This window comes from Halichoerus grypus, chromosome 2 (genome assembly GCF_964656455.1).
Source record: "Halichoerus grypus chromosome 2, mHalGry1.hap1.1, whole genome shotgun sequence".
NCBI lineage: Eukaryota > Metazoa > Chordata > Mammalia > Carnivora > Phocidae > Halichoerus > Halichoerus grypus.
In genome coordinates, this window is record NC_135713.1 from 198,202,809 (window position 1) to 198,227,551 (window position 24,743).

Here is a 24,743-nt window from a genome sequence, read left to right on the forward strand (position 1 = left end):
TGCAAGGTCACAGAAATATGAATACATGAATGCTGATCTACGATTACAAAAGCAAGCAACTTTGCTCACAGTCCCCTCATTCTCGAATCTTCTACAGATGTGCAGACAATTTTTCTAAGGGTAAAATTTCCTAGTCCATTGATCCCGACGCCCGCATTATTGATGAAATCAAGGTAATGTTGAACATGACAGTGTCTGAGAAGCAATCTCAAACTGCCTTTTTATTACACACAATTAACAATGAAATGGAGAACCACCTCCTTTCTAATATAAAGTCATCAGCCACAGAGCTGCAATCAAAATTCACCACAGCGATTTCAGCCAATAGATCTCCATTTCGTCCCTTTCTGCTTTCTGAACGTCCTCCCTCCTTCAAGCCACAGCCGGTCTTAGCACTACAGAATAATGAGCAAACAGTTAAAATGGGCTAGCACTGAGCTTCTACCGAGATTTACGGCCTACCCATCCTCCGCAGGGACTATAAAACCCTCCGATGACATCTCACTTTGAAATCTCTTGTATTAAGAAAAGTAATGGGTGTGGTGCAAAAATGAACTCTAGATGTGAGTGATATTTAGACAAGTCTGTACTTCAAAACAGAGTTCTAGCTCATGTGAAGGTCTCTGTCATTAGCTGGGGATCTCAGTATTGACTATTTCTCCCTCTCCAAACCACCCCCCTTCCCGCCCTTTTACAAATACATCTTCTTAATTGAATCCTAAATAGGTCTGGGCTCCCCACCCCCAACATTTTGCTTTGGATTTTTAAAAATTCCCAGGCAGATTTTTATCTCCTCTGTGAAAGCATCAAGCCACAGATCCAAGTCAGCCCAGATTACCCCAATGCTAAAACCACCTTCAAGTTAGAGCACTAGCCAGAGGGACAAGCCACGTTTTAAATAGAACAGGTCGGTGACCAGGTCAGGGAACTAAACCGCTTACTTTCTGCCCCAGCTGACCCCTTGTGATCTCTGCCCTGGGCAGAGGAATAAGTTAAGAGAATGAGCTGAGTTTTCAGGGAGTAACATTGCTTTCTGGAAGGCGCCCAGGTCTAAAGCTAAGTGCGGAATGCGAAGCAGCTCCGGAGTCGCTCTATTTGGGAACCTATTCTGGAACACCCAAGTCCTGCAGCGGCTTCCCACATCAGCACAAGGAGAAAGAGGGGGACAAGGGCTCAGGGGACAGCAGTGGGGCTCCGGAGTGAACAAAGCTCCAGGCGAGAGGCGGAGAGCCTTTCTTCGCTGTGCCGCTGAAGCACAGAAACTTTTTCTCCCGCCGAGATGCACTCGCGGCTGAACTCTGCCGTCCGCCCACGGCTGCTGGGGTCCGGGCAGGGGACACGCGCGGCGCCGGGCGGGGGCGGCGGGGCGGAGCGCGCGCGGGGGGCGCCCGGCGCCCGGGGTCCTCACCTGTTCCAGCGGGCCACCTTCCTCCGGTAGTACCGCAGCGCCTCCTGGCTGGCCAGGAGCGAGTCCTCGGGCCCGAGGAGCGGCGGCCCCTCCGGGACGCGGTACAGCGGGTGGGCGAAGAGGGCCTGCAGCTTGGAGCCGCGGCCGCCGCGCCGCTCAGTCCCGGGCCCGGCTCGGGAAAAGTTGCGCGCGGCGGCGCGGGGGGCCGGGGAGGCGGCGGCGGCGTCCGGCGCGGGGGGCGAGGCGCGGCGGGCGCACGGGCAGCCCCGCGGGTGCTCCCGGGGCCGCAGCCGGCGCCGCACCTGGGGCCAGAGGTGGAAGTAGAGGTCGGCGGAGAGCAGCGCGCCCAGCAGCAGCAGGGTCAGCAGGCGGTCCCGGCGCAGCCCCGGCATGGCCCCGCCGGGGCGCGCGGGCGTCTCCGGGGACCCGGGGCGGGCGCCGGGCGCCGAGGGCCGGCCGGGGTCGACGGGGCGGGCGTGCTCGCCGCGCGGGATCGCCCCCCCTCCCCTTGGAGGGGTGTCGCCCCTGGAGTTGGGGACCCGCGGCGCGGGGGCTCGCGGTGCTGGCGGGCGTCCCTACTCCTCGCGGAGTGGAGACCAGGGGATGGTGCCTCCGGGCCCCTGTCTCCGGCACCTTCTCTCCCCGCGCCGTCCGCCCGGGAGCCCGCGGCAGGGAAGGGCCGGGGTGAGGCCGGGGGGGGGGGGGGGAGGGGGCGGGTGCCTGCTGCCCCTCGCGGGCGGAAGGGCGGCGGGGCTGGGGGCGACCGCGAGCGGGAGCGCGGGATGCGGGCGGCGGCGCTTGCCTCCGGGCGGAGGAAGGCGGCTGCGGAGCTTGGGGCGTCTCTCCAGAGGATGCTGTCGCCGGGCGGGCTGCGGCGACTGTTCCCCGCGGCTCCGTCTGCGGGTGGCGGGGACGCCCGCGCCCCCGGCTGCTCGGGGCGAGCTGGTCTGCGCGCCCGACTCCTAGAGGCAGAGGTGACGCCGGGCCTCCCCCGCCTGGCTCCGCGCCCGCCCCTCCGCCCCCTCGCAGCTGGCACCTACCTCTGGCGCAAGCTCGCCAGCCAACTCCCGGTGCCTCTGCCGCCTCTGCCCTTGCACCTTGTCACCCAGCCCGCCTCTCGCGCCCATCCCCCTCGCCCCAGGCCTCCCACTGTCCCTGCTCGGGGCTCAGTCCGGGCACTTTCGGGGACTCGGGGTGTGTGTGTGTGTGTGTGTGCGCGCGCAACCTTTTATTTTCATTTTCCTTTTTCAGAAAAAAGACAATCCCCCGAAAGTCTTTCTTTAAGATTTGTCAGGTGTGTGTGTGTGTGTGTGTGTGTGTGTGTGTGTGTATGTTGTCTTTTCCCTCTTCCTATCTTCCCCCAGGGCACACACTAGGTCCACAACAACTGCATGTCCCGTGCCTGGCAGCTAGTAGGCACTCAGGAAGCACCCACTTAAGGAATAAAAAAGTTTGTTCTTTAAAAATAAGGCACCAATTTTACCTAGAATCTTGGTGATTTCTTGTTTGGATGGAGTTTGATTCCAACTGTGCCTGCCCTTTACAAAGAGGAAATTTCTCCTGTACTCAAGGAGGGAGGAGCTGCCCCATGACCCCACTCTGAACTTTTGCATTTAGCTTGGTGTGAAAGTGGCCCACCCAAATGAATCACTGGAGGACACATGTTAGACTTTCTCCTGATAGCTTGTGAAGTAATTTATACTCCCTCACCTCATTTCCCTTTTGAGGAAGAGGGAGGGGAGGGGGCAGGCCAGGCCTGGATTCCTGGCTCCTCTATTTAGTGGGGGAGGGCGGGATTGAAGTGCAAGTCTGACCAGAGAGGCAGCCCCACTGTGCTGAATGTTCAGGAAAATGCATCTTTGCCATGAGCTGCCTGTCCAGACATGGAAGCTTCCCATGTATGTTAATCTTACTTCTTTAACCACCTCCTTCCCTTGCTGGAGTCAGGAATCCTCAGACACACTTTGGCTTGTGGGTTCAGATCAGAGTTTTTTCCCCCTGTGGTTCAGCGGGAGATTCTTGTGCTCTTTGCCATCCCCTCATCTATAACTGAAGATAATAATAGGACCTACCCAGTAGGGTTATTGTGTGCTTGGAACAGCCCCCAGCACGTGGTAAAGTAAGTATGATATATGTGTTTGCTAGAAATATTATGACTTCTCGGTTCCTGTGGCACACTGGGTTAGGTTAGATACTATTTATGAGTGGGACAAGAGTGATAAAGTATGGGAAAGGAGGATGTCAGACAGGGACTACTTTCAGGAGCACATCACGGCCTAAAAGTGAGAAATCCCAAGATGATACTCTTGCCACCTGCTTCCCTCTGCTGGGTATGGTAGTGGGTGTTTGTCGGTCTTGTTGAATGATCTTCTTTTTATCTGGAATGAACTTTTAACTGGTCCCCAGTTTCTGAGAAACGTTGCAACTCCTGATGCATCCGATTAGGCATCATGGCCAGGGGATGAAGAAATCAGGCACTGACCGGGGCCACATCTGCACTCTGTGGCAAGTTGGTGTGCATTTTTCTGGGTTGGCAAAGGACATGGGCATGAGGCCATTCCCCACCCTACGACTCCAGTTCTCCCCTACTCATGGGGTCATGTTCCCTTAGTAGACTCTGTTGTCTGGCATCAGTTCAGGGAACAGTATTTCTAACTTGATTAGAGATTATCTAAGCACGTTTCCCCTGCCCTATCAAGGTCAAGGGCAAAACTCCCCGTGGAAGTAGATGTTAAGTGTGAATGAGGTTGGGGTGGGAGAGGGGATATCCTCGGGGCAGGATTGGCCAGTCAGATGCAGGTGTCCTCAACGTCCTCTTCCCCCTCTCAGAAATGGGCTCTGCCCTTCTGCTCCTGCTCTGACTCTCCCCATCTTGGCCCCTGGCTTCCTCATCTACATCCCTTCAGTCCACATCCAAGTTATCCCCAACTGACGTTTACCAGAGCCTGGTCAAGCCTCCCATTGTAAATCCTTCCCCGCCTTTCCGTTCCCACGGGTCTCGAATGCAGTCAGGGTCTCCTCATTTCTTGCTTAGACGCTTGCAAATAGGCTCCTAACTGGTCTCTCAGCTTCCAGTATGGCCCTATTGCAGTGTCCACCTGTGTGATGATAGAATCAAAACTTTTGCCAGAGTGAGCTTTCTGGCATGCAGGTACAACCACGATGTCCTATTGAAAAGCCCACATGGCTTCTCATAGCATCTGGATTAGGCTACTCACTGTGATGTGGCTCTTCATGGTTTGGCTTCTGTCTCCCCTTCCTGCTTCATCTCTCAGCTCTCCTATGCCCTTCAGGTTTCACCCCATAATACTTTTTGCAGTTCCCCAAGTGCTTCATGCTCTGGTAGACATGCCTTTATTCAAAAGCTCTTTTGCTTTCCCCACCTGGAGAATGTCTATTGTCTGCCCAAGCTTTGGCCCCTTGTCCCACTTTCTCAGATGCTTTTCTTCATGCCTGTTAAGCTCAGTGCCATGTGCTTTCATCTACCCACATAGCTTTCTGCATACATTCCGATTAAAGCATTGACCAGGTTGTGTTTAGCTGTTTGTATGAGTTAGAGATTGAGTTATACCCCCCACCCCACCCCTGCCAATTTATATGTTGAAATCCTAACCCTTAATACCTCAGAATGTGATCTTATGTGGAAATAGGGTCACTGCAGATGTCGGTAGTTAAGATGAGGTCATACTGGAACAGAGTGGCCCCTTAATCCAATATAACTGGTGTCCCTATAAAGAAGGGAAATTTGGACACGGAGCTATGCACATCAGGGGATCTCCATGTGAAGATGAGGGCAGAGATCAGAATCATGCTTCTACAAGCCAAGGAACCCTAGACATGGCCAGCAAACCACCAGAAACTAGGTAAGAGGCAAGCAGCTGATTCTCCCTCAGAGTGCTTGGTAGAGATTATCCCCGTCAACATCTTGATCTCAGACTTGTGGCCTCCAGAACCATGAGACAATGCACTCCTGTTTTTTAAACCCCCAGTTTGTGATCCTTTGTCACAGGAGCTCTAGACACTAACACAGTACTCATGTCTGTCTTCCTCACTCAAGTGCAGAGGGAGAGTGTTACTTATCTCTGGGCCCAAAGCTCTGAGGACAGGGCCTATCACTTGCAGGAGAAGTATGAGCTCAGTGAATGCGGGAAAATCTTTGAGGGCAGGGATCTCAGGCTGTCTCTGAAACTGTAGGGTATCACAAAAAGCGTACATGGAAGGGGCTTCACTATGGGTGACATTAAAATGACATAGTTTTAGGCCCTGTAGGAGACACAGAAGAAGTATCAGACATGGCTCCTGCTTTCAAGCATCTTTTATGATTATTAGAGAGAAGAGATCTGTCCATACCTACAAGACAATAGAGAAAAAGTCTGAGGCAGTATGCTGGCCAGATCAGGGAATCCGTGCCTCTGCATGCATTAAGGGATCAAATGCAAAGAGCACTTGTGTTTCCTTTCAGTCTAGCTAAACATCAAGCTCTTTACTTCTAGGAATTAAACCATAAGAACAACAGAGTCAATATTTAAACATAAGGGTTTCTTAATCTGTGAAGGTTATACTCTGTTTTTATCTTGCACACGTCTGCATGTTGCTTAAAACACAACTAGTTGTTTCTTGTTTGTGTGGTTGGTTTTCCATGCTGGACTCTAACTCTTGAGTACAGGGCCAGCACGCTTTCTTCTTTTTCCTGCTTCTATAGGATCTCGTGCATAGCAAGGCATCCAGCTGAGAATGAACACATTCCTATGGGATCAGTGCTGTTTGTGTATGTGGGTCTAGGTGTGTTCATGTATGGGGGGATGATTACGAAGTGTATTTAAAGTAAAAATCTGGACTTATAAAATCTGGCCCTAGATAAATGTTAGCTGTTATATTTAATTGGAATATCTAAGTTTTAGGAATCTTAATGGACCTATTGAAAGGGCAATAGGTACGAGACACATAATAAACTCTGTGCTAACTGTAGTTATCTGTGTCTTTAAGAGTTGTTACCATACAGATTTGTGAGGGCTGTGTAACTGTTAACTTCTAGCTGTCTCAGCTATCCCTGAAAGAGGAGGAAGACAGCTCGATTACTGTGAATGACGGATCCCGAATCCAGTGAGATTAAGAAATGCTTTGGTGTCATACCCAGTCTCTTCTTCTATTCTGAGCTAGAAAGAACAGAACTTTCTTTTCATGACCGAGACATAATGCTTCAGTCTAGGCCAGACATTTCTCCCAGTGCAGCCTGTGCATCAGAATCACCTGGGGTGCTTACAAAAATGCAAATTCTCAGGGTCACACGCTAGATCTAGTGAATCAGAATCTTTGGAAGTAGGCCCAGGAATGTGCAATTTTGATAAGCTGATTTTTAACAGCTTATAAGTTTCTGTGCACCCTGAAGTCCAATTCTGGTAGACACTGAAGTTGGGGAAACATTGGTTGAGAGGATAGTGCTAATGATAACAGTCATAGATTTGATTCCAAATGACCTAGCTAGGATCCACTGTGCAGTGTTGGCCATCCAATTTGTGTCATAAGGTCATGAGGGAACTTCTAGAGAGAGTGTGTTTGGCCCAACATGATCTATCTTGGCTATTGTTGTTGGAGAAAAGAAACAGGCAACCCGGATGCCAAATGGTGGGTATGTAATGTGATCTTGCTATAAATGTCATGTCTTTGCTTATTAGTACATTTCCTTTGGGAAACTGAATTACCTTCTCTGGCCTCGGTTTTCTCATCTGAAACATGAAACACAGAAATGAATGATCTCTGAGGCCCCATTCAGCTCTAAAAAAATAACTTTACCACTTTTTCTTATATTAAGCATATAGTAATCAAGCTTTTTTTTTGCACAGCCTATTCTCACTATATACCAAATAATTGAGATAGCAAGCCAGCACATTGTCTAAGAAGAGTAAGAGCACTGAACTGAGAATCAAGCTTAGATTTTGGTCCTGGCTCAGTGCCATAGGGGCAAAGTATTTACTGTCTTTGGGCTTCATTTTCCTCACATGTGCAATGAATATTTTAAGTTAGACAATTTCAAAATTCCCTTCCAGAATTAATTTCCTCCAGGAATGATGATGAAATGTCGATGAAAACTGAGAGAATCCGTTGCCAGCAGACCTGTTCCAACAGAAACATGAAAAGCAAGTTTTTTCAGATGGATGGCAAATACTACCAGAGGGAAACTTAGAACATCAAGAGTGAAGGAAGAGTAACAGAAATGGTAAAAATCTGAGTAAATAGAAGAGATTATTTTTCTCCTCTTAAGTTCTTTAAAATATGTATGATGGTCAAAAGCAAAAACTATAATTATGGAGTTTTAATACATATAGACATAATAATCACAACAACATAAGGAGAGGAGGGTAAAGGGACATATATGCTGGTAAGGGTTCTATATTCCACCTGAAGTGGTGAAATATTAGGTCTAGGTAGATTGAGAAAGGTCAAGTTTGTATATTTAATCCCTAACATGACCACTGGGGGGGAAAAACACTAAGATGTAATCAAACTCAATAGACAGATTAAAATGGAACACTAAAAATATTCAAATATTACATAAGAAAGCAGGAAAGGGGAGAGAGTGGGACAAAAACCAGAGGGAACAAATAGAAAACAAATTATAAAAGGGTAGACTCAAATGCAAATAGAACAATAATAATGCTAAATGTAAGTGGTCTAAATACACAAAATAAAAGACTGAGATCATCAGAATGGGTTAAATAAAACAAAAACAAACAAACGAACAAAACCCAAGACCAAAAAATATTAAAGAAAACCCAGACCAATGCTAAGCTGACTACAAGAAACCTGATGTACATATAATGACACAGGAAAGTTAAAAAGGAAAGGATATAAAATGATACACCAGGCAAACACTCATCAAATGAAATCTGGAATGACTATATTAATATCAGACAGAGTAGACTGTAGAGCAAGAAGGATACCAGGGATAGAAAGAAACATTACATACTGATAAAAGGGTCAATCCACCAGTAACTATAATCCTAAGTGTGTACATTTCTAACAACAGAGCTTCAAAATACATGAAGTAAAACTAATAAGCCTGAAAGAAGAAATGGACAAATCCAACAATTACAGCTGGAGACTTAAACCTTTTTTTCTCTGCAATTAATAGAGCAGGTAGATAGAAAATCGGCAAGGATATAGAGGAACTGAACAACACTACCAGCCAACTGGATCTAACTGACATCTGTAGGACACTCAACTCGAACACAGTGCATATTCTTTTTAAGTGTAGATGACACTTATCAAGGTTGACTATATCCTGGGTTATAAAACACTCACAAATTTAAAAGAATAAAAATCATACAAATTCTGTTCTCTGATCATAATAGATTAGAAATCAATTACAGAAAGATAACTGGTAAGTCCCCAAGAATTTGGAAAGATAAACATATACTTACCATCTGACCCAGTAATTCCATGACTAGGTATTTACCCAAGTTAACTGAAAACTTATATGTGCATAAGGACCTGTTTATGAAGGTTTATAACATCTTTATTAATAATTGCCAAAAATCAATAGTAACACAAATGTCTTTCCATGGGCAAAATAGTAAACAAAGTGTTGTACACCCATACAATGGAATGTTACTTAGCAATCAAAGTATTGATAGATACAACAACATGGATGCATCTCAAGGTATTACGCTGAGTGAAAGAAACCAGTCTCAAAGGTAACACGTTGTATGATTATGTATATGATATCATGGAAATAGGAAAATTATGGCAACAGAGAATAGGCTATTGGTTGGCAGGTGTTAGGGGCAGTGACAAAGTTGTGACTACAAAGAAGCAGCCTGAGGGAGTCGCTTTCAGTGATGGAACAGTTCTGTGTCCTTATTGTGATGGTGGTCCCATCAGTCTATACATGTGTTAAAATTCACGGAGCTACACATTTGAAAAAGGTCAACTTTATTGGTCATATTATTCTTCTAACTCTATATTAAAAACAAAATAAGATTAAAAAAAGTTGTATGCATTTATCCAAAAGAATTTTCCCTGCAGTCTGACTTATGATAACAAAGAATGGCAAAATATCTAATGGTCTATCCATAGGAATACGTAAGGAAGTTGTGGTATGATTATACAATGGGAGACAGCAGTTAATATGAAGCAACTACAACTATATTTTCTCTGCATGGATATACCTTAAAGTTGTAAAAGGATATGAATACTTCTATATGATACACATATGTGTGTATGTATATGTATCTCTGTGTGTGCTCATGTGGGCCTGGAGCAGTATGATACTATTTAGATCAGCTTTGAAACTGGTGGAGTCATTCTTGATATTCTTTATGGATAAATATATACGTAAAATGATAAAAACATGCATGAGAGTGATGAACACAAAATTCAGGATAGTGGTTACTGGTTATATATGGGATCAAAACGGAGGGGAGGTTGTTGTAGATTATACATGGGGCTTCGATAGTATCCATAATGATTTATTTCTCAGAACAAAGAGCTGAAGGGTATATTACAAAATGTTAAAATTTGACAAATTTGGGTGGTGAGTACATGGATGCTAGTCATACTGTTCTTTCTACTTTTCTATACACTTAGAATATTTCATTAAAAACATGATGTGCCTTGTGGCCTCCTGTCCTGGGTTAGTCTATCTTCTTCTTCTTTTTTTTTAATTTCTCATATTCTTTTATTCTGTATTGCATCCAAACATTGTTTTACTCTGATCATAATCTCCACAAAATTCTAACTGCTAAATAAAGCCTAGTCTCTAGATGCCAGTACTCCATACCTAACAAAAATGACATTTTACAGAGCTTTTAGATACTCTATCTTCTTAAAGAGACGGTTGAGCTAAGGTGTTGAGCTTTGATATTGAGGTTAAGCGGGTTAATAGAGGTCGGCAGTGAAGAAATTTGCACTATTTTCTTTTTAAAGGAGATACATGATAGAGGGCAAAGAATATGTGGAAGAACAATCTTGACTTAAATGAGCTGTATGTGTATTTTGAATTGGAAGAAATCTATACCCTCATGTGCGTAGCTGCCTTCAGATGATGTCATTTTTCTAGGTGGCACCCTTGTATGAGCTTCATACACCAGACTGAATAACAACAGATGTGTATTCTGTGTGGCAGTTTTTACAGCACAACTATTTTCAGAAGACGAGAGGTTGGGATTTGGAGGGGGTGGTCTTTGGACAGTCATGTCTTAAAGTATTTTAATTTTGTCTGACCACTCCTAATCCACCGCATGAATTCACATCCAGTGGGTGAGACAAACATTAAACAAACGAAACCCAAATAAATATCTTGTTCTGGCTCAAAGTTCAGTCTCAGACCATCAATACAGCTAAAATAAATTGAAATTACTCCAAAAGGCTTTGAAAATTAACACTGGTCTTAACTCAATAACTTTCAAGGGAGTGGAGTAGTGAGAATCTGGTTACTGAGCTCTAGGATGATTAGAATATCTTTCTAAACAACCCGAATGCACATATCTCTCTTCACAAAGTCCATGCTTTATGGTCTCACGTTCTTCCTTTCTTCCCCTCCATCTCACATCCCACAAACCCAAACCCACCATGCCCATTCTCTGCTCTTTATTCCATCCACCCTAGTCTTTTCATTGGTAGGGCAAATGTGCTCTGCTCCTGCTGGTTGCCATTTTCCTAGCCACTTCCTACACTGTTCAGCCCAACAGAGGTCTGTTAGCTGACTGGGTTATTAAAGAATCCTCCCTTCCTCAAGGGAGGATTTCAAATATTTGTAGTACAATATTACAATATTGTAGTCCTGTCAGACAAAAATGATAAAATTGTCAATTGTGATAAGTACAATTGCATTATCTCAACTCTCTTCGTGCTTTTTTTTTTTTTTTAATAGAAGCAAAGATGAAAAATGGAAAAGATGATTAATCATTTTGGAAGCAGGTAGATGACTATAGCCCATCTCTGTGCTGACCTGGTCATGCAGTCTTCTCTCTGGGTCAAAGTCCCACACATCACAAGCTTCTACTGTGTTCTCCTGATGGTAAGGAAAAGCACATGGACCCTATGGTCTCTACACTCTCCCTCTCTTCTTCCCAACTTTTATGAACTAAAAATTGGAACTGAGGGTGCAGCTCATGGTTTTACACATGCTGTCATAATGAGACAGGGTATAGAAAGGCATGGTTCTCCTATCCTTGAAGATACAGGAACTATAGTGGCCATGACCAGGTACATGTGCTGAGCACTCATTTCTTTTTGGTGTTCTAGGTGCAGCCTTAGTGAGATGAGTCTGTGGTCAGGACTGGGGCCTGTGGTTACAGATAGGTAAGCCCTCTCCAAAGTTGATGGCTCAGCTCTGCTAAAAAAGGCAACAGCTCTGACTAGGAGCAGTCCTGCACCTTACTTTCATGATGTGTATATATTTAATTACATAAATAATACATGAATGCTTTCCCTTTGTAAAATATGTGGACAATGTGCAAGATTTTAGAGCAATAAGGGAAAGTCGCCCTTCTTTCTCCCTCTTCTCGTCTTATTCCCTTCCCTGGAGGTAACCATTGTTACTCTGATATGACTCCTTCCAACACAACATATACTCAAATAGTTTTTCCTCTACCTTATTAGTAATCAAAGAAATGCAAATGAAAACAATTGACAAGGGATACCTTCTTTCTTATTGTATTTTCTTTGCTGAAAATGAAAGGAAATATCTAGAGTTGGTTAGGGCTTGGGGAAGGGATTGTAAATTGGAGCAATTGTTCTGGAAATTATTTTGGTCATGTAAATGCATTTAGACTTTATATCAGTTAGGGTCAGAGTCAGTTAGGAGATTGAAGGTGCACAAGTTATTTAAACAGAGAGATTTAATCAAAAGAAGTGTTAACTAGCAAAAGTGGCGAGCTGCCTCTAAGGGATCCAGAAGTAGCATGTGCAGAAGCCATTACATCTAGGCTAAGGAAGGACTAGGAGGGTGCTCCCATCCACAACTCAAAGCTGAGATTTAAATCTCTTTGAAGGGGCGCCTGGGTGGCTCAGTTGGTCAAGCGTCTGCCTTCAGCTCAGGTCATGATCCCAGGGTCCTGGGATCGAGTCCCACATCAGGCTCCCCACTCAGTGGGGAGTCTGCTTCTCCCTCTGCCTCTCCCCCTCCCTCCTGCTTGTGCTCTCTTTCTCTCTCTCAAATAAATAAATAAAATCTTAAAAAAAAAAATCTCTTTGAGGACCATGTGTCTACCACTGGAAAACCTAGCCATGGGTGGTGAAGAAACATTCATACAGCAGGCCATATTGATGTATAGACATGTCCATGGGATGGGGAGAAAGTGCCTAAGGCCATGGCCAGATCTACTTAGAAACAACTACTGGTGGTGGGGGGGAGAGTGTGTCTTGAGGGTGTGGTTGGAGCTGGTCTGTGAGGGCTGTGGGGCTCCCATGTTGCATTAGAAAGTGGAGGACTGGCACCCCAAAAAGGAGTGTCTTCCTGCCACTGCTGCCCTGCCCAGTGCCCTGCACTGACAAAGCCTAGCCTATCATGGGCCAACCTGTAGCAGAGAGAGTTTTGCAAGATCCAGCTCCAGTGTCACAAAACAGGGGAAAGAGGGGTTAGTTTGGAACCGAGAGACAAGAAATTGATAACTGGCACAGACTTTGACCTCCAAATTCCTTTTTTTTTTTTTAAGATTTTTATTTATTTATTTGATAGAGAGAGACACAGCGAGAGAGGGAACACAAGCAGGGGGAGTGGGAGAGGGAGAAGCAGGCTTCCCGCGGAGCAGGGAGCCCGATGCGGGGCTCGATCCTAGGACCCTGGGATCACGACCCAAGCCGAAGGCAGACGCTTAACGACTGAGCCACCCAGGCGCCCCTCCATTTTTTTTTTTTAATTTAAGGGGATAATTAAAAGTGTGCATAAGTATTTAGCTAAAGAACGATTATTGCAGTATAGAAAAAGAAAGGGAAACAAGCTCAATGTTCAAATACTGAGAATGGCTTGAGCAAAATAGTGGTTCATCTATAAGATGAAGACATACTCATTTATAATCATGAAAGATGTCTGTATTATTAGGTTAAAAAGTGTGTTAATAACAACTTTTATATTGTGGCCCATTAAAATATTTATACATATATTTCCACGTGTTCATAAAAAATCTTTGAAAGTTTTGGTATCTTATTCATCAACTCTTCGGTACAATATCTGGCTCATGTTGTTGTTTAGTAAATATTTGTTGTTTAGTAAATATTTTGTTTGTTGTTGTTGTTGTTTAGTAAATATTTACTGAACAAATATATTGTTTTAGTTTCCTAGGGCTGCTGTAACAAATTGCCACATGCTTGGTAGCTTAAAATATCAGAAATTTATTCCTACAATTCTGGATACCAGATATCTGAAATAAAGAGCTACACTCCCTCCAAGGCTCTAGAGAAGGCTTCCTTATCTTTTCCAGCATCTGGGGCTCCAATATTCCTTGGCCTGTGGTGGTATCTCTCTGCTCTCTGCCTCTGCCTTCACATGGCCTTCTCCTTTGTCTATAGTTTTCCTCTCTTATAGGAACAATCGTCTTTGGAGTTAGAGCCTACCAGATAATCCAGGATGATTTCATTTTTGAGATCCTTAATGTAATTACATTGGCAAAGAACCCCTTTCCACAGAAGGTCACATTCACAGGCTCTGGGCAGATTTATCCTTTGGAGGGGTGGTGAACCAGCACCGTTCAACCCATTACATGTATGAATGAATATATAATAACATTTTATAGTGGTTTCCTTGGGTGGTAGCGTTTATGAATAATCTGAATTTTCTTTTCTCCTCCTCCTCCTCCTTCTTCTTTTCTTCTTCTTCCTCTTTTTCCTTTTCTTCTTCTTCTTCTTCTTCTTCTTCTCCTCCCCCTCCTCCTCCCCCCCCTCCTTTTTGCTTACCAGTATTTTTATGACTTTCATGCAAAGATCTTTATATTACTTTTGAAATAAAAAGAAAGTGAAAAAGTACTTGGCATATGAAAAATGAGGAACTACACTGAGAAGTCCTGATTTCATCATCTTGAATATATGATTGAACCCATAGTTCACAAAATCCCAAACAGCTGTACCCACTTAGAGAAGGAAACAGTAGGAGAAAATAAAGAAACTCAGGAGGAGGGGCAAATTCATCACAGGAGACCTCTGTTCATTTATGCTCCAGGGCAAACCTAAAGAGTTCCCAGCTGAAATCCTCGCCTAGCCTTCTGGGCATCTGAGTTAAGCAAACCTGTGGTCTATGCAACACTCACCATCTATAGCCACAAACCAAGTTTGGAGTCTCCCTGCATTGTTCTATTTCAGTGCAGACGTCCCCCTCCTCCTTTTTCTCCTTATTCTCTTGCTCTGATTTCATTGATGAATTCCTAGGAAGATGTTGCTCCATTAAAATAAGAAGGTCTGTGATGTCAAAAGGCATTTTAAAAAACTCTCAACTTCTTTTACTGAGGCAATCTTTCCGGAAAGAAAGGAAAACAAGCAAATGTGGGCGTAATTACCTTTTTATTTCTCTTAAAGCTGTAGATGTTTTATTTCCAGCCTCTTTTGAAAATTAATCTTTTTTTTTGTTTTTGTTCTTAAGCTTAAAGTTTAAAGCTAGACTAAAACATGGATGAATATCAAATGCTGAACTCAAGATTCGAAGTGTCTTCTGGGTATGAGATTACTTTTTAAAATTCAGGTTAGGGGCGCCTAGGTGGCTTAGTCGTTAAGCATCTGCCTTCGGCTCAGGTCATGATCCCAGGGTCCTGGGATCGAGCCCCGCATTGGGCTCCCTGCTCCGCGGGAAGCCTGCTTCTCCCTCTCCCACTCCCCCTGCTTGTGTTCCCTCTCTCAGTGTGTCTCTCTCTGTCAAATAAATAAAATCTTAAAAAAAAAAAAAAAATAAAATAAAATTCAGGTTAATTAAAAATAATAATCACCTATTAATGTAAAGAAAAAGAGAGCATTTATTATGATCCTTAAAGTCATTGTCTGAGGTCAGATTGACACTTAGTAGTGACATTAACACGTTGAGATGTCAGTTAACATATTATAAATGAATAATAATGAATGAGTGACTAGCCGAAATGTAAGAACGGATCATGCTTTTTTTTTTCATAATTGAAATATTTTTATTTTATGTACAAAGAGTTAGCATGAAGGTAGGTATTTTGGATATCTGCAGTAAGGTGTATATCTTGGATGACCCATTGAAGGAAGTTCACTTAATCCAACTTAATGAACCTGTATCCTTTGCTTACCTGTGCAAACACTGGTGGCTCATATCGAGACCGTATATCCGGATCAGACTGTGCTGGTTTAAGCAGGTGCAACAAGAACGAGAACGCTGGCTGAATTTTCTCCACTCCAGTAGGGCTGCTGGTGACCCATCTTGCTTTCTTGGAAGCAATGCGGCAAAAAGATAGTAAGATACTAGATACTAAGAAAAACTAGGACAGTTTTTCTGTTAAGGGCCAGACAGTAAATATTTTAGGCTTTGTAGGTCAGATGGTCTCTGACGCTGTGATTCAACTCTGCCATTGTAGTAGGAAAGCAACCACTGATAGATAATACATAAACGAAGGAGCATGGAGCATTTATTGGAGCATTCCAATAAAACTTTATTTACAAAACCAGGTGGTGGGCCAGATTTACTCCATGGGTAGTAGTTTGCTGACCCCTGAAAGAGAACCTCAGAGAGTTGCAGTAATATACCAATAATAGTGGCTCTCCAGAATCAGAGAAAGCAGATTTTTATCTGCTCTGTTGTTTCCTTGTAAGAAGAAAACACCAACGTATTGGCAGATCTATGTGCTTTTTTTGGGAAGATTAATTTGGGTTAAATGATGATTGACGCAAAAGGAAGAATGAGAAAATGAGCTTCTGTATTTGTGAAATAAATGGTTTGATTCTCAGAAACAAGAATCTTTTCAGTTAATTCTATTGGCAATACTTTTGGCCATTATACTCGGGGAACACATTTAATACTTGCCTTGTAAGTTCATCTTATTATTATTTAAGAAACATTTTTTTAAGTAGGCTCCACACCCAGGGTGGAGCCCAATGTGGGGCGTGAACTCACAACCCTGAGTTCAAGACCTGAGCTGAGATCAAGAGTTGGATGCTCAATCGACTGAGCCACCCAGGTGCCCCATAAGTTCAACTTATTATATGAAGCTTTTGCCTTACAGAGTTATATGTTGAATGATTGTGGTTTATGCCATAATATAGCTGAATTGGGAAAATAATCAGTAATGACATACGCAAGGGATTTAAATGAATTACTTTACGTATGATTTATTCATCCTTGTTCATTTTTTTCCTACATAATATGTGATTGCAAGATAAAATTGAAGAGGAAAGTAAAACAATAGAAATGAGTGATATTTTGGAGGGATTGTTGATGGAATATGATTATATTCTGGATTAAAAGTGATAAAAAAGAAAAGAAAAGAAAAGAAAACAAAACAAAACCCAGGGAGGACTGAGCACATTAACTGGAAAGTGAATTGCTTTGAGTAAGAATACTTGTATTTGGTAGTGTTAGTTAGTTGAGGAAATCCCCAACTTCCTACATCTTCACTTTGAAATTGGATGATTTAATGCTCATTCAACCAAATCAAATAATACATGCTAACTCATGTAGACTCTTAATATCCTTTGCACCAGTTGGGTTTTCTGGGATGCAGAAATGCAGAGATAGGAGTGCAAAAGATTTACTGCCCAGAGGGAGCCATCTGACTGCAATGTGGATCTGACGGTCTCTACTAGTCGGGTGAGGAGCTCTGTAGCAAAGAGTTCCTGTTAAGGGAGTTCTGTGTTGATGGGGATTTTGTGCCATGCATTGCTCAGTCATTGGCAGGACTGCCCTAAGAAGTGGTCTTGGCTACCATTGCTTCACTCAGTTAATGGCTTTAGAAGTTGAAATGGAGCCAACAGCTGGAGGCTATCAACTAGCCATACAGCTAGGCAGTGAGTCCTTTCTTTAAGGGGGGTCTGAGGGGCACATCTCTAGGTTTGACACATTCTTTTAACTTTCTGACTCTTCCTTTCAAGTCTCATTAGCTGATTTATCTTCCTCTGCCCTTTGCAGTGAGGTTCCCAGAAATCTCTGCTCGTTCCTCTCTCTATGCTGTAGATTCTTTCTAGAAGATTTCTTCCACTTACATGGCTCTAATATGGCTTGTTATTCTCACCTATGCCAGGGATTACCTATACATTTATAATAATTTGGTGTATAAGATAGAATTACAGTTGGGGGCATAAAACATAAAGCCCAAATAACAATGGTTTAAATGTAAAATGAATTTGGATATTCTCAGTCCAGAGGTGGAATGGTGGCTCCCTGTCCAGAAACCCAGGATCCTTCTATCATTCTACCCTGAAATCCTAGTGTATGGCTTCCATATTCAAGATCACATCATCATCAAAATGGCTGGTGAGGCTCCAGCTATCACATCCTTGATCTTTGCAGAAGAAAAATGGGAGAGTGGAAGAGCAGAGAGAGCCTACCTCCCATCTGAGTCATCCAAATTTAAGTGGTTTTTCTGGAAGTCCCTTACAACATTCCTATTTACATCTTTGGTTACACCATAGTCACATGTCTACATCTAGCTACCAGGGAAGCTAGAGATGTAGGGTTTTTTTTGTTTGTTTGTTTTTTGTTTTTTTAAATTCTAGCCGCTGTAGGAGAGAAAAGCATGCAAGAAGAGGGTTGACATGGACTTTGAGGACCTATATCCATAGTATCTTTCACACTCCCAAATAGGTGTTTCCTGATCATAAGTTTCTTCTGAGTTGAAAACATGTATTCTTCTGTCTCTTAGACATTTCCGCTTGGATGTCCCAAAGGCAACTCAATTTGAACATGCGCTAAACTGAACTCCATTATATTGAACCATAATAATGATTATGTTTCCTCCTATATAATTATGCCACTGACTACCTGGTCATCCAAAATCCCTCATTTCATACTCTTCTTTTCTCCTCACTTTCCGTATTCAATCTGTCTCATAGTCTTGTGAATGCTTTCCTAATTATTTTTCAAATTTTCTTTTCTTCCCCATTGCCACTGCCAGGATCTTGGTTTAGGACCTCATCATTTTTAGGCTCGAGGATTTTTATACTGCTTTATTCATCTCAGTCTTGAACCTTCTGATCCATTCTTCATGCTGTTGCTGAAGATGTTTTTGCAAAATGTAAATCTGATCACATGGCTCCACAGCTTAAAATCTTACACTGTCTACACAACAAAGGCCAAACTCTTTAGGAAGGCAGGTCTCATGGTCTGATGACTATTCTCAGTTTGGCTTTATCTCTGGCCACTTCCTGTTGTACATCCTGTATCTCATCCATGTTGTTTTATACCTATATGCCATTGCAAAATAGCTAGACAGAGATAAGCCCCCTTAAGACATAAATCTTAAGTTCTGTCTTTCCTGTCATCACAATGACCCCCCACCCTGCCCTGGGAGCTCTAAGTTAAAACTCATGTTCTTCTAATGACGCTCAAAGGGGTTTTTAATCTTTAGGAAGATTACAAAAGGCTGGCTGATTTTAGGGGAAAGATGATGAGTTTGGATTGCAACATGTTGCATTAAGCTGATGATCTGAAATCCAAATGGAAGCAGAGTTAGGAGAGTCTGGGGGTTGGAGAGAAATTTGGAGATAAGGATTTTGATGAGGTCAGCATAGACTTCACAATATATTCTGTGAGTATGGCTGAGGTAGAGAGTTTTGAAGGAATGCTTCAAAGTATTGGACTGCAAATAATACAAATACAGCCAATAGCTGTTCACATACATCTAGATCTATTGTTATTCAGGCAGGTGGGTAGTTGCTGGTGCGGCAGTTCCTTGATGTCAGGGTCAGTCTTGGCTTCTGGACCCTTCTCTTGACCTTCCATCATGGTGGCAAGATGACATTGTCCAATGGTTCATGTTCTTATGTGGCAATATCCCAAGAAAGAAGGGATGGGCAGGAAGAAATGGTTTTCTCCTTATGTGCCTCTTTTATAGGAAATACAAGATTTCCCAGAACACCTCAAAGGTCTTCCCCTTATCATTGATCAGAAATAAGCCACATGCCCATCCCTCCACCAATCACTGTTAAATGGGAACAGTTTGCCATGACTGGGTTGAGCACCCTGTTCTGTTAGATAGCAAGTGAGAACGGCAACCGTTAAGTGCTTGCCACAGATTCTATCAAGACCCAGGACTGGATCACAGTTTTGAGAGGATGAACATGGAACTAAGATAGGAAAAAGACAGGTAAATAGGCTGGTGGTGTTGGTCAGGTAGCCCTCTTAACATAAAAAGAGGGGTCAGAAAATGGTTAATGGTGTCAAATGTAGAAATTCAAGAAGAATGACTGAACAAAGACTGAAGAATATGACATGCAGAAATTGTTGGTGAACTTTAGGAGCAATGCCTTCCATTGGATGCTTGGGTTGAAAGCAGAAAGTCATGGAGTAAATGGAGGAATCCAATGACGTGGACATACAGGTAGAACATGTACAATGACGTCAAGTTTTTGATGGTGAATGGAAGGCAGGTGAGAGGGCAGGGCAGCTAGCTGTGGGCATCAAGTACAGTGAAAAGTGAGAGGTATTTTACAACAGGGAGATCTGGGTTCATGATAGGTGGGTGGGAAGGAGTCAGTGGGGAAAAGGAAATAGAAAGCATGGAAGAAATGGAGAACAAGTGATGTCCCAGATGCTATGGAAGATAGAAGTGAAAAGTTCACTGTTTAGAGGAAGAAAAGCACATGATCAGAGGCTGGAGGGAAGGATGACAAAAGCTGGTGGATATTTTGAGAGGATGACAAAAGAAATACAAAAGCTTAAAATGGATCTTAGAGAAGCAGGAGGTTAGGCCATCTCTGGAACTTACTGAGGCCTAAAAGTGGAGAGTAGATAGAAGGAAGAAATGGGTTAGAAATGATGGACTGAGGAGAGAAGAGGAGATCTGAAACATCAAGAATTAGGAACAGTTGATAAGTCTAGAACAGAAATTAAAATAAGAGGAAAAAAAAAAAACAACTCCTGGGAAATTAAATTTGATGACCAAAGGGAAAAGGAAGCCAGAAACCTATAAATTTCCCTAAGAAGGGAAGGATTTATAGATGAAGAAAAATTTGATGTGGAAAATCCATTTTTGGCTTTTCCCAGGCTCCTGCTGTTTGTGAAATAACAAATAATTTTTCTCAAACCCCAAATGTTTCAATTTCCTCAGTTGAAAGATGCCATGTTACCGTGATACTATTTATAAAGTGAGGCTTTGTTTGCTCAATCTTACTCAGGATGACAAAGCTGAAAATAAGTCTCTGGGACAGAATTCAAGTCGATTAAATCAAGGATACATATAAGGTACACATCATCTGTGTCAGACACGAGGCTTTGAGATGACTTAAAATATAATACCCTTTAACCCGCCTTAATTGGAAAGAGTTAAATAATAAACATAAGAATCAGACAGATGGAGATGAAAATATCACCTTTTTTCCCCACAAACCGCTGTATTGGAGGGCAGGGTTAATCTGGCCTGTAGACTTGTTTACACTCCTCTGGATCAAACTTGCATCCCTCTCCCAAACTGGAGGCCTTCTTTGCTGGAATGATAAACTTTCTGGATGGCCAAGAAGACGTGAGAATTCAGTGAGAATACAGGTGAACAATAGGTGGCTGTTTCCTCAAACAGAGAATGAGCCCACTCAGATCCTTTTGCCAAACTCATGAATCAAGGAAGTCATGTTCTGCTTCCCTGGAAGGGGGGGTCATTGAGGGGGAAAGAGAGAGTCCTGAGTCTAATTAATGTCCTTCCCATGGAATGCGTATTAAGTATCCCTCCCCAAACAAGGCACTGTGTCAGGCGCAGGGGTTCAAGGGGATATAAAGATAAATAAGACATGCCCCAAGATTCAAGAACTTACAGTCTAGCATGAGAGAGAAGAAATAGCCTGGTGGACAGACAGAAACACAGAGACCCAAGGGCATAGGGCAGGTGGCATTTGGTGTAGGGGGAGGGAAAAGGAGTAAATGGAAGTTGAAAGGACCCAGAAGGTAGAGGCCCTCACAAGCTTTACTAAGGAGTTTGGTCTTTATGAGACAGGACATTAGAAGGCATGGGAAGCTTCTGAGCAGAGGAGTGGATAAATGGGTCGGAGAGTGTAGGATGGTCGAGAATGGAGGACAGGTTCAGGGTGAGAGGCAATAAAAACTTGAATAAGGCGCTAATCAAGAGAAACGTTGGAGATAGAAACCACAGTGGAGGGTTGGATGCAGGGTATCAACAAACACAGGGCAGTAAAGTATCTTCCAAGGCAAAGCAGGGAAATGGGAAGACAGTGCGTTTGGTTTTGTATACGTTGAGTTGGATAGTTTGGAAAGGTCTGCACTTTTCTAGAAGGGAGTTAGAAATAAAGAAACACACATGGACAACAGTAAATAAACGAGCATTTACTATGTGGAGAGCCCTGTCCTAGGTACTGGAGACCCAGCAATAAAGCTGTCAGATCTTGTCCTTGTGCTCATACAGTTTACAGTTGATCCACACCATTCCCATCTGTGAGTGGGGGCCCCTTGACCCTCCTCCTAACTCTTTGCCAGGCATTTCTGGGAATCTCCAAGCAGATGGGCCCAGCAACCAGTGTATGCCCTGCAGTGGCCACATTGCCCTGTCCTGCTCACAATCCCCTGCTCCAGCCCACTTGTTCGTCCTATTCCTGTGGCCCCAAACCTCTGCGCTCCTGAGGGCATCAGTGTCACCGGCAAGGGTGCGACTCTGGACTGGGCTTTGTCTGTACCGCGGTGTCTCCTGGGCTTTGCCAAGGTCCACATTTTCCGTCTGGACTTTCACGATACATGGTCTTCCCTCCCCATGGAGTTCCAAGGGACCCAGCGCAGTGGGGGGGGGGGGGGGTAGGCACAGACATTGTTCTAGTCTCCTTCAGGCTTCCGTTAGCACTTCTTTAGTTCATTTCCAAAATTTCCTCTTTCAAAATAGGGAGCTCCCGTGCCTATGAAAGGAAACAATAGAGGGGTATGTATGTATGTGTGTGTATATGTGCATGTGTGCATACATGTGTGTATGTGTGTATGTGTGTATGTGTGCAGGCAGGCATGTATGTGTGTGCATGTGTGCGCCCATAAATGCATGTGTCTGCACATGTGTGTGCATGTGTACATGTGTGCATATGTATGTACACATGTGTGTGCGTGTGAATATCTGTGTGTATATATGTGGGGGGGCGTGCGTGTATGTGCGTGAGTACATGTCTATCCTAGCAGCAGGCAGATCAAAATACTTGGCTACACAAGTAATTGCAACAAAGTAGAATGACTGTGGTGTGAAGGGAGGTAGGGGAACTCTGGAAGTAGAGGAGAGGGGCGCTATAAGACTCTAGGACAGAGATTCCCAAGTTTTGTGGGTCCACAAAGTTCTTATGGTCTTAGTAACTCTTTCCTAGCATCCTAGACCCAAAGAAATACCTAGGAGTTCTGCTTATTTAATGGTCAGGTTCAAAACACTAAGTATTCAGGTCCTAATGATTTGGTAGCTGTTTTTTTTTTTTTTTAATACACATAAATAGAAAACATTTTTATTTTATTCTTAAAAACTATTATAATTGACCCTTGAGCAGTTGGACTGCATGGGTCCATTTATATGCAGTTTTTTTTGTCAGTAAGTATAATACTGTAAATGTATTTTTTCTTTCTTACGATTTTCTTAAATTTTTTCTTTAGCTTACTTTATTGTAATAATACAGTATATAATGTGTATAACATATAAAACACGTGCTATTTGTTTATGTTCTCGGTAAGGCTTCTGGTCAACAATAGGTTATTGGTAGTTAAGTTTTTGGAGAATCAGAAGTTACAGGGAGATTTTTGACTGCACAGGGCCAGGTGCCCCTGACCCCCGTGTTGTTCGAGGGTCAGTTAGTTCTTGCTAATGACATGCGTGTGTCTGTTGAGCTACACAACTTCTTGAACCTTGGAATCAGATTGGACACCGTCATTCACCCTCATGAGCCCTTTCCACATTGATTTCCATGTGGTGGTCCTTGCCTTTTTAAATCACATCAACTGCCCCAAATCTAACTTCTCTCAAATTTGATGTCACCAAAAGGAATGTAGTGATCTAATGTTGAAACTGCAAAATACTTTTAACTAGGACCTCTCACAGTGGCCAACAGATGTCGACCATCATTGGATTTCCCTTGAAATGTAAAGATATCCCAGAGTTCTCCTTGTGAGTTCATTACAGTGCCCTCGGGCACCTTGACCTATCAGTGTAGGGGGATCAAGGAGGGCCTCTGGGACAAAAGGAGGTTTGAACCAAGACACTAACAATGAGAAAAAGTAGTCCAGGTCAAGGGGTGCTTGTAGCAACCTGGCAAGGAGGGTAATGTTTGTGAGGAAGTCTCATTCATGAAGGAATGTGATGCGCTTGAGCAACTTATCTGCATTTTAGAGTATTTATCCTATCTGATTTTATATATAAATATATATATTCTTTGTAATATATATTATAATTATATATTGTAATATACATTATTTATGTTTTATATATTATGTATTATAATATATATTACTACATATATACAGTATACATATGTATATATACTCATATCCAATTGTTCTCTCACTGCTGTGGGGGACAAGTAAGGTTGCTCCCTGGGCATGAGCCATAGAGGGTGTTCAGCTGAGGCTGCAAATCTTGGATCTGTAGCAGAACCAGTTGGCATGGTTTTTGAATTTCCTCCAGCCATATTTGGCAGTCTGGGAACAGGAATAGAGAAAATAGATGGTTGGCTTTATTCAGCGTGAGGAATTGGCAAAATAGATGTGGCCAAAAATCAAGGGGTCTGAGGATGTGAAAATTTAGAAAGTTCACTATCTTAACCTCAAAACCTGATTTACACAATGCTTTGCAGGGAGGTACTATTGGCAGGGAGCCCTCTGTGGCTCTTCATCCCTGATTTGTAAAATCCTGTGATGACATGTCTGGATATAGGTCTCTTTTAGCTTCTGATGCTGGACCCCTAGTATGGTCATTCACAGGAGGGTCTCCTTTCACTCTTGTAAATATATATTTTTCTACTTGTTGTTTTCTGTTTGGAACTAGAGCTCATGTTCCCATTATTTGGCTGTTAGACCTTCTGGACTGATCTTTTCTCTTGTGTCTCTTCTCTCTCCACCTAATATTTTTCAACTCATTATTTCTGTTTGGTTTTTTTCCCGGAAAAGAAACTAGGATGAACTTTATCTTCAAGTTCACCCATGGAAATTTTTATTTGAGGTTCTTTATATTTACTTCTTTGCTCTCTGATAAATAAATTTTTGTTTTATGGGTACATTATC

At 43.1% G+C, this 24,743-nt stretch overlaps 1 protein-coding gene and 1 long non-coding RNA gene across 5 annotated transcripts in view; one reads left to right on the top strand and one right to left on the bottom strand.

Moving 5' to 3' along the window:
- The window catches only part of FAM20A (FAM20A golgi associated secretory pathway pseudokinase), a 47,345-nt gene extending 44,940 nt beyond the window's left edge, over window positions 1-2,405 (bottom strand). Inside the window, exon 1 of one of the 3 annotated variants that reach the window (XM_078065992.1) lies at window positions 1,409-2,401. In XM_078065992.1, coding sequence (XP_077922118.1) covers window positions 1,409-1,800 — 392 coding nt within the window. In that variant the 5' untranslated portion in view covers window positions 1,801-2,401. Of the gene's footprint in view, window positions 1-1,408 lie in introns of all 3 variants that reach the window. The other 2 variants (XM_036075586.2, XM_078065993.1) reach the window with 2 other exon arrangements.
- A 15-nt stretch (window positions 2,406-2,420) lies between these two features.
- LOC118525086 (uncharacterized) overlaps window positions 2,421-24,743 on the top strand; it is a 36,184-nt gene continuing 13,861 nt past the window's right edge. Inside the window, exons 1-3 of one of the 2 annotated variants that reach the window (XR_004911966.2) lie at window positions 2,421-5,271; window positions 7,456-7,625; window positions 11,280-11,426. This is a non-coding gene — a long non-coding RNA (uncharacterized LOC118525086). The remainder of the gene's footprint in view (window positions 5,272-7,455; window positions 7,626-11,279; window positions 11,427-24,743) is intronic. The other variant, XR_004911963.2, reaches the window with a different exon arrangement.